Source organism: Archocentrus centrarchus, chromosome 21 (assembly GCF_007364275.1).
Source record: "Archocentrus centrarchus isolate MPI-CPG fArcCen1 chromosome 21, fArcCen1, whole genome shotgun sequence".
NCBI classification, from domain to species: domain Eukaryota; kingdom Metazoa; phylum Chordata; class Actinopteri; order Cichliformes; family Cichlidae; genus Archocentrus; species Archocentrus centrarchus.
This window is the reverse complement of record NC_044366.1, coordinates 4,434,679-4,451,993: the sequence shown is the minus strand read 5'-3', so window position 1 is coordinate 4,451,993 and position 17,315 is coordinate 4,434,679. Positions and strand designations below refer to the sequence as shown.

Here is a 17,315-nt window from a genome sequence, read left to right as displayed (position 1 = left end):
AGTGAGGTTTTGTAAAGCGTGGAGTTACTACCAAAGTGCACTTGTTTCCATTGGTCTCACCTCCGCCGGGCAGCGAGAGAGAGAGAGCCGTATCACGATCCGACAACTTTTTGGTCTCTGTTTGTGTTTGTAAATGTGCCGTTCCTCACAGCCTGCAGTAAAGTTTCATTAATAACATAATTTAATTTACAAAAAGTCTTTTTTCAAAGGAGAAAACAGCCAGCTACAACAAATAACCATATACATTTATCTAATACCGGAAGAAAAACAAGAATAAAAAAAAAAAAACGTCCCCTGTAAGACTACATATCCCAGAATCCCCCGCACCGTAAGTGATGTCACCTGACAAGCGAAGGGAGGTCGAGCTCATGTTTACAACCTCTGGGCTGGAGACACTTTTATCGGTCAAAACTGTCACTTTCGGCAGCATTTCCGCAGCGTGCGGGATAGCACTTACATAATGGCGCAAACTAAATGACGCACTCTTACGTTCAGGTAAAAAAAACTTATTTTCAAACGTTTTTTTCCCCATTTAAAGCCTGTTAGCGCTTAAAATGCTAACAGGTAAACAAGCAGATAAACGCAGTACACCTGAGACGGTCAGTACCCTGAACAGGTGGACTTCAGCCTGAGCTGTGGCGATGAACTGGAGTAGATGTCACGTTAGGTCATAAAATAAAGCGCTGGGACACCTGTCGGCCTCCAGACTGACGGAATTTGACAGCTAATAAACCTGCTAGCCTGAAAGCTGTGCGTAGCTAGCGTCGAGGAGCTCAGGTTTGCAGCAGATGTGTTTATACATGTGAGAGTTACTGTCGGCTCTTGCTGGATGTACCTGCGTTAGGTACTGTGAGCCTAACGCTGCGTGTAGTGGCATTTAAAGCTCAGGTAAGTGAAGGTGTGCGCATACCTGTCAGTAGTGGCGGTTTAAACGTTTTCTGATGTGTTTTAAAGTTGGGAACATGCCCACTGTTACACAGACTAACAGAACAAAGCTTCTCCGCACTGTTCGTCTGAAAGTGGAGCCATTAGCAGCATTTTGCCAAAATCTGTCACTTCATTTGGTGTTTTGATGGCAGAGAGTCCCACGGAGGTTATAACACAGGATGGGTTTTTATTCCTGCAGCGCAGCAGCCAGAACATTGAGCAGAAGTCTCTGTTCTGGTACTGAGAAGACCGATGCTTTGAGACTGGAGTAAAGGGGGCCATCTATCAGCCACCTTTAGCAGGTGGTTCAGCCTCCATTCACAGCTTTCCCAGTGTGACCTTGATGACAGACAGCCCCTCTAGAGGTTAGAAAGACAGACAACATTTCACACTCACATTCACACCTATGGACAATTTAGAATCACCAATTAACCTAACCCCAGTAACTGCATGTCTCTGGACTGTGGGAGGAAACCCACGCAGGCACAGGGAGAACATGTCGTAAATAGAAAATACTTTAAATTTTTGAGACACTTTGACAGATTGAAATGTTGAATGGCAGATTTCAGAACAGGTTCATCAACTTTAAAAAAAAAGAAAAAAAAAAAGGGAAATAATTGTGAAGGTTTTTTTTTTTTTTTGTTGGTGCGAGGCACAGAACTCCCTACCTGTTAGATTACTGTACTTACCTGTTACTCACCTCTTCTGCTTTCATCATCAGTGAGGCGGTTTCTGAATTTCACCTCTTGGCGTCCCAATGGAGTGGGTGTTCATCATGAACCGGATGAGCTCTCAGGGTAGCTCTGCAGCCCAGCGGAGACGGATGGCTCTGGGGGTGGTGATACTCCTGCTGGTGGATGTCATCTGGGTCGCCTCGTCTGAGCTAACCTCTGTAAGTCTGTCCGATCTCCACTCCTGTGATGATGGAGCCAAACGCTGAAAAATTGTCTGAAACTGAGTGTTTGAGCAGCCTGAGCTTTTGGCTTACAGGGATTACTTATTCAAAGACTGACCGTGTTTAATATGACCCATCCGCCACTGGGACAGGAGAGAGGAGACTGACAGAAAATGAGGGAAAGCAAAATAGAAATGAAGCAGATAGCACTGGAGAAACTTTACCTGACTGTGGTGTTCTTCCTTCACCACTCATGAGGAAAAACTGCAGTTAAATATATTTAAATTACGAGTTTAGATCTTTTGTAACTGAGTTTATGAAACAAACAGTAACAGCTGCCCTCTCTTCGTTCCTCCTGCAGTACATTTTCAAGCGACAGGATTACAACAAGCCCTTCTTCAGCACCTTCGCCAAGACTTCCATGTTCGTGCTGTACTTGCTGGGTTTCCTGCTGTGGCGGCCGTGGAGGCAACAGTGCACGGGCACCCTGAACCGCCGCCGGTCTGCTTTCGTAAGTGCTCGCACGACACTTTTCTGCACTTTTTTTTGTTTTTGTGGCATTTTTGGCCAGAGCGGCTTTCATTGATAGTAGAGGGAGACAGGAAACGGGGGGAAGATACAGAGAAAGACACGTGGGCCGGGACTGGAGCCCGTGCCACCCACACCGCAACTCTGTGCATATATATATATATATATATATATATATATATATATATATATATATATATATATAAAATAAATAAATAAATAAATGTGGTCGCCTACTCCACCACTGAGCCACCTGGGTGCTCCACAGGGCTGTTTTTCAGCGCGTTCATTGTCTGATGATGTGCTCTCTTCTTTCTTAAGCTCTCATAGATACACATGTAAATGCTGCTATGCTTCCTGCTGTTCACTCTTAACATGAGTCAGTGAGGCCACCATACTGCTCAGGGGGAGCTGAGCCTCATAATGCACGTATGTTTATAGAGAAGAGGTTAAAATTATCATAACTCACTGAGTTTTCAACCAGTTTTCAGCAAATCTGTATTTATTTTTAACTTTATTTGATGTCCTTTTGGATTTAAGTCTCTTCTTCAAAGGAGACCTGCATGCGAAAGCTCACATTACAAAGTTACAACAATTACGTAACGTCAACAGACAGGAAACAGAAAAATGCTCAGAAATATCAACAGAATCCTTTATAAGAGCTTTAAACTCTTCCAGGGAGACAAACATCCAGCTTTAGTTTGTTCTGAATGTTTCTCCATGAAAAGGACAAACTGAACTGTTACTGATGCAAAGTCACTGTCATCAAATCCTTTTAATACTCAGATAATTTAGGACTGCTTAACAGAACAACATGGCAGCTTTCTGCTCTGTATTTACCTGATCTTTCATTTTAACCTCAGAAATCAGCACAAAAGATTTGGTATTTCATAAAGATCAGAAAATGCAGGCAGACACATTGAGGAAGACTGCAGTGGTATCATCATCTTCTTCTTCTCTCAGCTTCTTTCAGATGACCCACAGTGGCGACCCTCCATATCACGCTTATCCCAGCATCCTCCTCTCTCACACCAACACTCTGCATGTCCTCCTTCACTACATCCATGACTCTTCTCTGTGCTCTTCCTCTTTTCCTCCAGCCAGGCAGCACCCTTTGTCCGATATATCCGCTATCCCTCCTCGACACACGTCCAAACCATCTCAGCCTGGCCTCTCTAACTTTGTCTCCACCTGCATGTTTATATTTAACCTGCCATATTTTAAAGAATGAGTTGCTGAATAAGCTGTTTGGTTCATGTGTTCAACAAACAAACATTTTTGGTTAAAAGAAGCTGCCTCTGTTCCTGAGGTCAGTCTGAGTCTGTAAGTCGATGTTTGATTTGCACTTTTCTGCAGTTTGCTGATGCTGAGGCCTACTTCACACCCTGCACCACCGACACCACTGTGAACAACTGTCTGGTACGTAGTTTACTTACTGCAAAAACCTTTAACTGCAGACAAGTAAATCCTCCTGTAGTTGTATCTGAGCTGACTTCCTGTCACACCTGTGCAGAGTGAGCCTCTGTACGTACCTGTGAAGTTCCAGGACGTCCCCACCGAGCACTCAAACCGCTTAATCGGAGACTGTGAATCCTGTGAGTACTGATTTTTGTTGTTTCATTTGTTAGAAACATCCCTGCTTCTGAACTGAGCTCACTCACAGACTGAGCAGGTGAAGCTTTGACCGAGGCGTCACCGATTAGGAGTTAAAACCTGTGAACAACAGAGGGCAGTGCTGAGCTGTGCAAATAAATGAAATCGTTGTTCTGCCCCTCAGACTTTTAACTTTCAGTGATTTGTCAAAACAAATTAGTAGTTTATACTCTCCTTCGTTTGTTTATGACAGGAAGCTGTGAAAAGGTAAAACCGTCACATGTTTTTGTTTTTTTGTGTGTGTGTTTCTGCTCAGATTTAATTTTGTTGCACCTGAAATCGAAACTGATGTTTGTGATCAGATTAAAATATCTTGAGAAGTGCTCATAAACCCTGTGTCCAGAGGGAATCCCATATGCTTAAAGATAAATATGACAATAGGTGCAAATATACAGTAAATGAGGCAAAAATAACCCTTTTTTTCTGATCTCATAATGCTGGATAAAATGACATTAAACTTGGGCAAATCCCAATGTTTAGCCATCGAACTGGGGGGGGGTACAAGGACACCTACACCTGCCTCTCACCTCCAGAGGGGAGCAGGTTTCCAAGGACTCCACCTCTGACCATCAGATCTCCAAAACAGCTGAGCCCCTCCTGTCGGTGGTGGGTTCGGTTCACATACAGATATAAGCGATCAGTCCATATGTCAGAGCCTAATCAGGGTGTCCTGCAGTAAACTCATGATATTGCTTCAAATGTAGATGTAGTGTGTGAGCGCTGTTAGATTCTCAGTGTTGGCCTTTCAGTAAGAGCCGTTCTTCGCCTCCTCTCTTTATTCCCAGCCTCCAAAAAGCAGCGGGTGCGTTTCAGTAACATCATGGAGGTGCGTCAGCTGCCCTCCACTCAGGCCCTGGAGGCCAAGCTGTCGCGCATGTCCTACCCCGCTGCCAAGGACCACGAGGCCATGCTGCGCACGGTGGGCAAGCTGACCATCACGGACGTGGCCAAAATCAGCTTCTTCTTCTGCTTTGTGGTGAGCAGCAGTCAGGCTCTGGGAGGCTAAGCAGTGAGGGGAATTACAGCTCCCTGCAATCTGTTACAGCTGGATTTATGATGTAAATGAAGTGCTGTTTGTCACATGGTTCGTCGCTGCTTTTGTTTGTCTCCCAGTGGTTCCTGGCTAACCTGTCCTACCAGGAAGCTCTGTCTGACACACAGGTCGCCATCGTCAACATTTTATCCTCCACCTCAGGTGACTCCATCTCTCTGTGGGCAGATTTGAGGGCATAACGCTGAGACTAACATAGCAAAGACTAGCCTTAAATCTTATTAAATCTTTTCTGAATGTCTCATTTTTCCTCTTCAGGTTTGTTTACGCTCATCTTGGCGGCCATATTTCCCAGCAACAGCAGCGACCGTTTCACCTTGTCCAAACTCTTAGCCGTGGCTCTGAGGTAAGGCCGAATCACACAGAGGTCGAGAAAAAGATGAAACTTTATTTGATGAAGACGAGCAAAATTTTACCTTCACACTGAATATTTTCAGAGTTAAAGGCCCTACAAATACACGGGGATGGGTGGGGCACAATCTGATGTTTTTCCAGCATTTTGAGCCCTGACGACATCATAAGTACAGGAGAGATCCACAGGAATTTTTCAGGGCTGAAAAACACATTTAAACTCTGTTAGAAACTTAAACCAAATCAGTTTCATACCCACTCCAGCTGTCACAATCTAAAGACAACATTTTTCATTTTTTCAGGGCAGCGTGATCTGTAACCACCTCTGAGCATCGTGGGATATATTACAGTTTGAATAAAGTGCACCTGCTTAATGTTGGTGATGTAGAGGAGCAGAAACAAGCAAGTTTGATCTGATTTCTAATAATTCACATCATCAGAAAGCATCAAAAATGCATTTTCAGTCAATTTTAAAGGGTCAGGTGGGAGGTGGCTGTTCAGAACTAATCTGCTTATTTTTTAACTCTGGATGTGCAGAAAAAACAAATTTAAGCAGAAACTCTTCTGTCATTTTATGGTTTATCTGCTATCGACATACTTACTCTGTCAGGCTGTAAAACTGATTAAAAGTGCAGCTTAAAGCCCTCCTTTACATTTGTCACATTCTCCAAAAACCATCCATTGGGCCCGATTGGACCCTTTGGCAGGCTATCTGTGGCCCTCAAGCCATATGTTTGGTACCACCTGTGTGGTTCATTGTGAGTATTTCAGCTCATATAATGAGTCTAAATCCCAGCTCTTGTCTTGAGTATTTTTAACTTCATATTCTGTTGAGGTCTCCCATTCCTAAGCAGCTGAATCACAACACATAAAAATCACAAGATGCCGTCTGTGTTTTAGGAGCATCAATTCTTGCGAGGCCAGATTTCATAATCTGATCTTCCTGTTGCACCTTTTCCATCCAGCCTTACTGCTTTTTTCATTTGTGGTCTTAAATGCTAAAAAAATGGGGAAAAAACTGGATTCACGGGGAAACAACAAGCTTCAGTGTTTTAAAATCAGGAAATCTGCCAGTTAACAGCGCTAAAGGTCCTTAATTAACAAATCACAACAAAACAAAAATCAGGTAAAACGTCTGTCAGGTTCATAGAAATCCTCAAGCTCTGCTGCAAATCTGGTTTAGTTTGAACTTTTTAGAGTTTGGCCCATCCATCCATCCATCCATCCATCCATCCACTTCTGCTTATCCTGTTCAGGGTCGCGGGGGGGCTGGAGCCTATCCCAGCTGTCATAGGGCGAGAGGCAGGTACACCCTGTACAGGTCGCCAGCCTGTCGCAGGGCCAACACAGAGAGACAGACAACCATTCACACCTATGGGTACTTTAGAGTTTCCAATTAACCTAACCCCAGTAAGTGCATGTCTTTGGACTGTGGGAGGAAACCGGAGTACCCGGAAGAAACCCACGCAGACACGGGGAGAACATGCAAACTCCACACAGAGAGAGAGAGGGCCGGGCCAAGGTGGAATCAAACCCAGGCCTTCTAGATGGTATTCTAACTGTGAGGCAGCAGTGCTAACCACCGCGCTGCCCCACCGAGGCAAAATTCATCTTTTTTTTTTTTTTTTTTTCCACCATAACTCGTTTTTAAGCCTCGTTATTTATTTATTTTTCCTGCGTTTGGTTGAAATCGGTGCAGAATACCAGAACAGAAGTCTCGAGGGTAATTTTCAGCTCAACAGTTGTTGGTTTACAGAAATTAAACTAACATAAATTTTAAAAATCCAAATGAATAATTTTAATTTTTTAATTTAAAAAGTTAATCTGCACTCATTTTCACTTTCTGGTAAACAAACTGCAGCCATAGTTTCAGATGACTCCATTTGTTTACCCAGGAAATTATTTTTTCTTTCCAGTGTTGGAACAACCTGCACAAAACTTTAGGAAAAAGTTCATCTCAACTTTCTTTTTTGTGTGTGTGTGTGTGTGTGTGTGTGTGTGTGTGTGTGTGTTTCTGCTTTGTTAGTTTGTTACCATTTGAGATTTGTCTTTTTTTTTTTTCTCCTGAAGGTTTGTGCTTCCTGCTCACCTTTGGGTGTTCAGTGCTGAAGCTACAGGATGCTAGTTTAGCACCACAGATGAATGAACTGGGAGATTGAACAAGGAAATTTTTATATTATATTTATATATTCTTATGTGGAACTTTTAATAGCCATATAGTACTGTGCAAAAGTCTTGGTTCACCCCTCATTTCTTCATATTTTGCCAGTGAAATGGGAAATAGGTGCAGCAATTTATTGAAATATGCAAACATAACTGGAAATGCAGTTTATAAGGCAAAAACACACAATTATAAGGAGCCTGAAAGTCAGTATTTGGTGTGATCACCTTTGTCCTTCAGCACAGTCTGAACTCTCTGAGGCAGCTTTCTGTTATTTCTGCAGGAAAAGTTCTCCAGGCTTCTTGAGGGACGTTCAAAGCTCTTCTTTGGATGTTTCTGCCTTTTCTTCTGTTCTCTGCTGAGATGATCCCACACTGCTTCAGTAATGAGGTCTGGGCTCTAGGGAGGCCGATCCATGACTGATAGTGTTTCACTGGGTGTTTTTTCTATCCAGGTCTGCTTTTACTGATGAATGATTCATATGCCAGAGTTTGGAGGCTTAACTAGCACAAAAAAACAAATCCTCTGAAAATGGTCATGTACGAGGTCTGGACTGAAAACAGGTGAAAAAGCAGCCAGTGTCCAAAGAAGAAGCTGGAGAACTGCTGCTCATGACCAAGAACGTCTGGCTCCTTGGAAGCAAAAGATAAAGAAATAAGGAGTGGCTCAAGAATTTTGCACAATACTATTTATTAAAAAAACCAAAATGGCTCATTTTGATAGTTCTTACACTGGCTGTGATCTCAGAGTGAGTGGTTTTCTCTTCTCTCCATTGTTGGTCAGTTTGTTCTCCGTCAGTCTCGTTCCCGCTCGGTTGGAAGCAGAGTGAGAGAAACTCACCGTCAGTCCTAATCTGTCCTGTATCTGATTATGAAAATAACTGTTGTTAATTTAATTCTGCAGATTCATGTTCTGCCGAATATACTTTTTTTTCTTTTCTTTAAACATGCTCTTGTTTGTCTGTGACGTTAATTCAGTGTCTCTCTTGTTTAGCATGGGAGGTGTCGCCCTCGTGAGTCTCTCCAGCATGGACATCCCCGATGAGAAAGGAGTCATCGGTCAGTGAGTTCTACCTTTTTTTTTTTTTTGTTTTTTTTTTCAATATATATCTCATCATAAGTGCCCACACTGACCTTTCAGATGAGCTCCACTAACCCTTCATCAACCTGTTCCCAGTATGTTAGTCTAACATGGATCAGTTGACACTTCAGTGTTCTGATGGATTTTAATCGTGTAGCCCTCTGACTCCATAGACGTGCATGCATTATGAGGCGGAGACCCCCCTGAGCTCACAGCAGTGACCAATGAGGCACCTACATGCACACACCTGTGGCTGCAGTGGTAGTAGATGAAGAGAAATGTAATGTTTTATATTTTTACAAAGGTTCTCTGTGGTCTCTGGCTGGGGCGATGCTGTACGCCGTCTACATCGTAATGATCAAGCGGCGAGTGGATCGGGAGGATAAGCTCGACATCCCGATGTTCTTCGGTAAGAAAAGTGTTTGTTTTAAACAGCAGGAGGTACCTGGGTATTTTTACTTCATGCAGTTTTCTAAATTTGGATCTGCTGTGCGTCTCTCAGGGTTTGTGGGTCTGTTCAACCTGCTGCTGTTGTGGCCCGGCTTCCTCCTGCTCCACTACACCGGCTTCGAGGCCTTCGAGCTCCCCAGCCAGCTCGTGTGGACGTACATCCTCATTAACGGCCTCATCGGGACCGTTCTCTCAGAGTTCCTCTGGCTCTGGTTAGCAGCTCTTACATTATTCATTCAGGTTGCATTACTGTCAACAAATCATCAAAGTTCACACTGTCATAAGGACCACGATGAGCTGTGTGTGGGTAATGTATCCCTTTTAGAAAAGCATTCATTTGATGGTGATTCTTTGTGTCCTCAGGGGCTGTTTCCTCACATCTTCTCTAATTGGGACTCTGGCATTGAGCCTCACCATCCCACTCTCCATTTTGGCGGATATTTGCATGCAGAAGGTAATTCAGCAACTTTACAGTAAGAGTTTGAAATAAAATTGTGCATAATTTTGTTGTTTTGTTTGAAATCAGCAGGAAAATAGTGAATTGTCTCTAATTTATTCTGAATAGGTCAGTTAAAGGTACTTTTAAAGAGTTTTGCTAGTTTGCCATGTGTAGGACATGGAAAATGCTGCATGCACCTTTTAATGGCGTAGGTTGTGTTAAATTATTTTCCCCTTCTGTGTGTTGACAGGTGCGTTTCTCATGGTTATTTTTTGCCGGGGCGGTCCCGGTCTTCCTCTCCTTCTTCATCGCCGCACTCTTATGTCACTACAACAACTGGGACCCAGTGCTGGTGGGGCTGAGGAGGGTCTACGGCTTCATATGCAGGAAGCATCGCATTCAGAGGTACAGGACTCTAAATACTTTACCTTCAGAGGGTCTTTTTGAGTGGTTTCTTCCTTTTCAAGCCACTGATGTTGAGCTACAGTGCCTAATAAGAGGGAATACTGATTAAATGCACACCAGCTTAAACTCTGGGTCACCAAGGACGCTCCAGCAGCACAGATGTTCTGAAAAAGCTTTTCATTTGGAGCTAAAATTTTAAAAATCCATCCCTGTCAGCAGTCACTCAGTTCATGGCTGTTGTTTTAGTTTTAATGTTAGCAAGAAAAAAATCTTTTAAACTGACAATAATCTTAACCCCTTAACTGGCAGCAAAAAAATCACCTGACAAAAACTACATAACGCCTTCTGGTCATTATTGGCTCTGAACAACCCATTTCATAGCCTATTAATCGGCTGCGTCTGGTCCGCGGGCCGAATGAAGTGCATTTATATGGCAGGCTAGACCCGCCCATTTTGACTGACACCTCATTCGGCCAATCATGTTAAGAAATGGGTTTCCCAGAGCCAATAATACTCAGAGGGCGTCACGTAGCTTTGTCAGGTGATTTGGTGCAGCCAGTTACATGATTGGCCGAATGACGTGTCAATAAAAATGGGAGGGTCTAGCCTGCCATATAAAAGGGACTACAAACGGCCCGTCACCGGGCCCTTGCCAGTTAAGGGGCTACAGATGATAGTAACTGAATCAGGGCGGATGTGGATAAGGAGTTAGGCTCTGGGGCTGGAAAACCAAACCAATATGGAAGTGCCAAAAACTGAAACGCCTGTAAGGCTGGCTCCAAGGCATAGACTGTAGATAAAAGATGGACGTACCCATCAAGCTTTTTTACACTCATTTGAAGCCTCGAGAGGAGCCTTTCCTCCATCGTCATCCTGGTGCTTTGAAACCCGATGTGACGAATTAGTATCTGATGTGAAACCGGATGCTCATTGGCTAACGAGTTGTGATTGACAAGTCAATGAGGTTACCCCAGATAATCCTCCTCTAAGAATGGCCAAAATGTACAAAATTAACTTTTTAAAAAAAAAATTTGATATGACCTGCAAGTAGAGATTCATGAAGTTATCAGGAAAGTGTTTGGGACCAGAAGTATTTTTGTGACCGCAGATATCGCCCCCTGCTGGCTATTATAAGTCCTTCTGTATACTCAAAGCATACAGTTTGTGCTTTTAACGCGGGAGTCTGTGAGGCAGCCTCAAGTGGACATTAAAGGAACTGCAGGCTTTGGCCCTTAAAAGTGGCTTGATTTTTCAACCCCTGAAGGTGCTGTTTGGGTCATAACTTTAAAAAAAAAAAAAAAAAAAAGGTGATGTCATCTCTCTAAAGATGTCATGAGTAAGGTTTAAGTCTCTTCTTAGAGCCTAATGCAATATTCAACTAAAAAAAAGTAAATTTGAGTAGAATTTTGTTCTGTTTTTGGGATAAGAGACAAAAATGTAATTACTGAATAACTAAAGCAAATTAGTTTTATTTTTTCAACAACATAAAAAAGAAGAGAAATATAAAACATCATTTGAAACAAATGAGTCTTTTTGGACTTTATGGGCACAAAATTTCCGTACTATTCACTTTTATTAGTGTACATTCGGGCTCCAAATGCAGTGAGTTATTTGTGATGCATCTGCAAAAAGCTGCTTAATGGGCCGTCTGTTTGTTAAAGGCAAATGGAAGTTATAGCTGTGCACGCACCTGAGAGCAGGACGGGCTAATGTACTCTGAAGTCTGTGCAGGAAGTGAGTCATCAAACGGCTTTCAGCCTGCTGCTTTTAAGAAGTTAAAGCTTTTAAGTTTTTAAAAAGTGAGTGAGTTGTTGTGGTTTTGTGGTGTACGACCTATTAAAAATGGGTTGACCTTCACTCTGACACACACTTTGGATAATGGAGTCCATTTGTAGCTGGCAGCCTTGCTAAGTTAGGTCTGTAATCAGCTGTACATGCTCCACTGACTAACCCCTCTGCACTCCGCTCTTCTGCTTTTTGGTTAGCAGTGATTATAATAATAGTGATGATGGTTGTCAGAATGACGACTGTGATTATGATCGACATCCTGTTTCCTCCGCCGCAGGCTGCCAGACGACAGCGAGCAGTGTGAAAGCCTGATTCCCCTCCACACCGTCTCCCCCGGCGAAGGAAGCTTCTGCTCGTGATCCGGCAGTCAAACGAAATGTAAATAACACTCGACCTTTTCTGGCCTTGGTTTCTGTGCTGTTTACACCCCTGATTGTGTTTGTGAATGGCTGCTAGATTCAGTCTTAGAAAATAACAAAAAAACTCGACCGTTTACTCTTTAACTGACTGATGGTGCTGCAGTGTACGGAGGACCAAAACGGCTCAAATTAAAAAAAATAAAATGAAAACAAACAAATAAATGACTCAATCATTCAATAACAGTGAAATAAGTATTCTGTTAAAACCACTAGAAATATTACAAATAAATGTAGGAATTTTTTTTTTTTTTTTTTTTTTTTTTTTAATGTGGCAAATTAAAATGTATTTATTTCTTCCTTATATTTAGTTTCCTGCATAATTTTCTTGTTTTTTTTTTTTTTGTTTCTTTTTCAATTAAATTTTTTTAACTAATCTAATTTTATCCCCTAAAGTGGTCAGCTATAATCAGTTTTAACAATGAAACAGACTGAAATAAAGAAATCTTAAAAATAATTGCAGATGATATTAATTATTATTGAAAATGACGTTAACCTTAATCTGCTTCTATATTTATTTAAAGTGGACATGAAACACCACATGTATAAAGGCTAATTTACTCTGTGGAGCCCTGCTCTAAAAATGGATTTAACTCAGTCTGTGAGGCTGGATTTAACCCTCACCAATTTAAGATCATGTAGCAGCAGGACGCAGCCTGTGTTTGGGGTGTATAGTTAGTCTGTAGTGTTGTGTGTTTTGTAGTCATGGACAGGCAGATGCTATTAAAGTGTTCAAAGGCAGAGTCAAATGTAAACGTCTCTGGGTGTACAACAGGAGGGGGGACACACCTGGAAGTGTCAGGCCTGTGATGGCGCCACGTGTCTGTGGGGACAGGATCTGGTTTTGGAGGGGCACAAATAGTTTGTGTGGCATCTTATTGTGACACCTGACTGTTGTTTAAATGGTATATAGCTGAGCCCCAGAGGGCTACAAAATAAGTTTTAAAGTTAAAGATTTTAGAGCATGTGTAGCGCCATCTTTGGCCAGTACGGAATGGGATGTTGATTGGTTGGTCAGTCGGTCGGTTGCCGCTAACAGACTTACATTAGTTTGTTAGCTTACTAGCTTACTGAAAAACAAAGAAAACTAAAACTAAATAGCAGCTTAAGGGGGTCAGTTAGTTTTGCCCCTGTCTGCAGCAATGAGTTTAAAAACTAGGATTTTTCTTCATGTCTTCTGGTCAAAAGGTGGATTTTTGTACAATAATCTGTGAGCCAAAACAGTTAAACAGTTTTTTTCTGCTCTTGGTTCTGTATGACATCAGAGAAAGGGGATATCCCTAATATGGCCATCTCAGTCTGCAGAAGCCCCACCCACTTCTGTTCTAAGCCAATCAAATCAAGTGATGACTTCCAAGGCTTGTTTAATCAGTGTTGTTTCTGTAGGCTGAGGTGTGATCAATGCTGTGGCCGTGAAAGTGTTTCCTATGAAATAGGAAAGTAATAAGTAAAGAGTGTGGCTATATTAGATTAGGTGTTATTGATATTGTTGATGTTGGCGGGTGCAAACAAATATTGATGAGTCCTGGATTTGTGCTGAAAAGTCAAAGTTTCTTAAAGCCTGTCCATCATAAGTTAATGTCGTCTCTGGCGTCTCGTAACTTTTTTTTTTTTTTCCCAATTTCTCCCCCAGGGTGGCCATCGTGGATCCGCTTGAGCTGACAATCTGGACGCTTTCAGAGACGTTGAACGTACCCCAGTGCCTCCCGTTACATATTATTTATTTTCTACAGTCTTCAGATCCGTTTCTGCAAGGTCACTTTTATCTTCACTTCAGTCCAACATACAGACTAAAGATCACCTTATTTTGCTTATTATCTGTATCAAAAAGAAAGAAAAATGGTACGATACTCGAGGTGCTGGACTTAATTATTTGATATCACCAAATTAAACAGTTCCTGGTGGAGGAAGAGGAGGAGCTCTGGATTTCCACTGGTCACGGGTCTTCTGAAGGATCTTCACAAATGACAATTTATTGTTAGCTTACAGCACATAAAACATTTGCCTATGAAGCTGTAAGCTTTGCAATTTTCAGATTATCTGGGATTCTTGATTTCCAAACAGTTCCTGTGACCCACTTCTTACTATAACTTTGTGTTGTGCTGCTTTCACAACTGGAAATATAGAACATGGATGAGCTTGTGGCACCACACCGCGGCAGCTCGGGTGGTCAGAGTGACCTCTGTCTCCTGTGAGGTACTTCTCTTTTTTTAAGAACACTATTCTGATCTTTATGAGTCTGATAACACTACAGCTGAGCATGACCGCGTCGCGTCCTGATTCCTCCTGTTCCTCCGTGCTGGATCTTGAAGGCGAGCTCTGAAAGAGGCTCAGCCTTCATGTTTGAGCATAAACGGGATAGAAAGCCTTCAAAAGGTTTTGGGCAATAAAATAAAAACCCGTGTCAGATTTAGATTGAGCTCCCCTTCAAGGTTGTCTCCGAGTACACCTCTGGACCCCTCCAGCTCGACTCCTTGGATGTCCCGTTTTGATTGTTTGTATCTGGTTTTACCGCAGTCCTCAAACTGGCACTGAGAGCGAAGATCTGCTGGTTCAGACTGACCCCATTTTCATGTTGACAAACAGTTTTCAGTTGAAGAGTCTGGAAGGAGGCACACCAGGTGAGGAGTTCTCGATTTCCAGGGTTGTTGGATCACATTGTCCCTGGTGGGATGCGAGGTTGTGTCGATGAATTCATTGATGGTGCTGTGATGTCACCCATTTTTAAAGCCTTACCCAGGAATCTGTCGCATATGTGTCTGACACAGTTTTCTTCCATCCTTTGCACAGCTATAAGTCACATCGGCATTAAACACATTGTTTAATCTCTATAGGGTCTTTTATTTTTAAAATCAAGAAGATTCTCTGTGCTCTTCCTGTGTCCGACTTCCTGCCCTCCTCACCAGCTCAATGGGGTGCAGTTACGCTCCTGGTAGTCTTCTGAAACACGCTGCAGTAAAACCAGTGTAACCAAAAGTTTTGTCTTGAATTTGAGTGATCATTTTGGACCAGAAGTGACCATATATAGATGAGAGGAAGAAATGCTAATCTACCAGCCAAAGCTAGCTAGCTTGGCGGTCAAGCTGTAAATTCTACAAGTGCGATGCACGGACTTAGATCTCTGAATACAAGAACTTCACTCAACAAAACTGAAGCACAAACTTCTTAGACAGACCGAAACATGCAGCAAGCCTTAGAGTTAGTCAGATAACTGCATTGAAAAGGCTCCAACAGCACAAACAAGGTCCAGAGGTCCAGTTCAGGGACTCCGGTGAACCGAGGTGAAGCCCAGCAGACAGCTAGCAGCTGCAAATGCCAACTTTAAGCCTTAAAGTTATAGCTCATAGAGACCAAAGCTGTTTTTGTTTCTGGCTGTAAACGTGTTTATTTCTGCTGCAGATTGGACAGTTTAACATGGGAGTCTATGGGGACTGACTCGCAGCTGGGGACAGCCTCAAGTGGACACTAGAGGAACTGTAGCTATTGCCATTTCTGCCTTCACTTCATTTTTCAGCCCCAAATTCATCCATCATAATTATTTTGTAGCTGGAGGATCTTCACAGTGACACTCAATCTTCACTCACTACACCTTTCCCTTCACCAGGTTTGGCACCCTGGTGAAGGGTTCCTGCTCCCACGCCAGTGGAGGCACAAAAGTGAAATGATGCTGTCAGAGCCGGACTTCAAGGGAGTGATCAGAAATTGTAGGCATGCTAAAAGAGGTGTAGCATTTCCCGAGGAGAAAACCTTGAAGTGGAGATTAACTGAAATCAAACCAGGCCGGAGTCGCTGAACTTTATGATCGCCTTCGTGTCATAACGGTCGTCTGCAGTTTCCTTTTTTTATAAAGGTTTGTAAATAGTGTACACAGTGAAACATGAACATGGTATTGTTTTATTTGTGACCTTCAAATGACCACTACAGATTACTATTTTATATCTGTCATTGTGAACGATGACTGCCAGAGGAAGCGTTTGCTCCACAGCCAAACTCTGAGATTACACCACCTGAACTGGACTCTGTGCGATTTATTTTACGTCTTAAGAAGAAATATTTACTGTGCTTGTGATTACATGTGACAAGAAGAAGCCTTGTTTTTTTTTTCTCTCTCATCAGCCTCAGTGTCATGTCAGTGCTAAAGATGGAGGTGAGCTGCTGATGCTGTTCCCCTCATCTTCTTAAATGTCTTCGTCTTCATGGAGTGTTTTTTTTTTTTTTTTTTTTTCTTCTTGCACTCGTCTTTGAGCGTTTGGAGTGGAGGAGGTAGTAATTGTTCTGTGAGGGTGAATTAACGAGTTGAGCACTTTAAGTGATGATAGAAAAATGTATTGCACTTTCTGTCTTTTGCCAATCAGTCGGTCCCACCTTCAGCCACAACTTCAGGTTTGAAAGCTGTTTGCAAAGAGTTGATAGTTCCTAAATAGCATTGATTATTTCTGTTTTCTCAGCGGTGCTTGTGGAATCATGGATGTGATTATTTTCTTTCTCAGGTTCTTTGTTTTGTCTTTACTGTCCGGCGTTTTCTTTGTCTTCTAAGTGTCTTTGATGATGAGGATGTTATACGACCTAAACGAAGGCTAACCTTCCTTATACCAATCTAAGCTCTTGAATAGTCTTATTTTGCGACTCTGTTTTCATACTTCAGTGCACTATTAAAACATATCTTTTAAATCTGTGCATTGGATGGTGTATTTATTCAGTCATGTTCATTTTGACCACATCTTCGTTTTTTTGGGGGGTTTTTTTATTTAATTTTTTTTATTGTTTCTGACAAACAAACTATACTTAAGTGATATTTACTTGCCTTGGGATGCAATTATGTGTTGATGTTGACTGTACAGATGTGAGACTCAGGAAAGAGATTTATTTGATGTGCAATGATATCGTAAGTGCTTTTTATGACCGTAGTAAGCCCTACTGCAAACATGAAAGTGAGACACGTTGCAGAGTATCAGGCGGAAGCTCGTTAAGCACTTAAGTCATTGATTTTAGCAGGTAGACCCAGATGGGCCTGTGTTTGAGTATAAGAAGCTCACTGATGTCAATTACAAATACACCAATTTATTGTGAACATGAACAACCGATTGGTGCTGATCTGCTGGTGGAGAAACTATTAAGGAACAATGTCACAGGTTTCTGGAAAGAGGTGAAAGTTTGTAGTAATAAGATGT

At 42.3% G+C, this 17,315-nt stretch overlaps 1 protein-coding gene across 5 annotated transcripts; it reads left to right on the top strand.

The window, feature by feature from the left end:
* Window positions 1–348: 348 nt before the first annotated feature.
* Window positions 349–16,819, top strand: LOC115801210 (solute carrier family 35 member F5). Of its 5 annotated transcripts, XM_030758962.1 has the most exons (17): window positions 349–495; window positions 617–888; window positions 1,127–1,292; window positions 1,649–1,819; window positions 2,184–2,333; window positions 3,707–3,769; window positions 3,864–3,945; window positions 4,789–4,979; window positions 5,117–5,198; window positions 5,313–5,400; window positions 8,560–8,624; window positions 8,951–9,055; window positions 9,149–9,308; window positions 9,460–9,550; window positions 9,786–9,940; window positions 12,006–12,106; window positions 13,778–16,819. In XM_030758962.1, exons 4-16 carry the CDS (start codon window positions 1,685–1,687, stop codon window positions 12,085–12,087), a joined length of 1,449 nt encoding a protein of 482 aa, XP_030614822.1. In that variant the 5' UTR covers window positions 349–495; window positions 617–888; window positions 1,127–1,292; window positions 1,649–1,684; the 3' UTR covers window positions 12,088–12,106; window positions 13,778–16,819. The 5 variants fall into 5 exon arrangements, with proteins under 5 accessions (XP_030614822.1, XP_030614824.1, XP_030614823.1 ...); XM_030758964.1 differs by lacking the exon at window positions 617–888; XM_030758963.1 differs by having other exon boundaries at window positions 349–888; window positions 1,132–1,292.
* Window positions 16,820–17,315: the final 496 nt, after the last annotated feature.

Bases quoted from the DNA above. Each gene is read 5' to 3' on its own strand.
- LOC115801210 (XM_030758965.1), top strand. From the start codon at position 1,685: ATGGAGTGGGTGTTCATCATGAACCGGATGAGCTCTCAGGGTAGCTCT. The intron at 5,199-5,312 runs GTGACTCCATCT...TTTCCTCTTCAG, and splicing joins CATTTTATCCTCCACCTCAG to GTTTGTTTACGCTCATCTTG. The intron at 5,401-8,559 runs GTAAGGCCGAAT...TCTCTTGTTTAG, and splicing joins CTCTTAGCCGTGGCTCTGAG to CATGGGAGGTGTCGCCCTCG.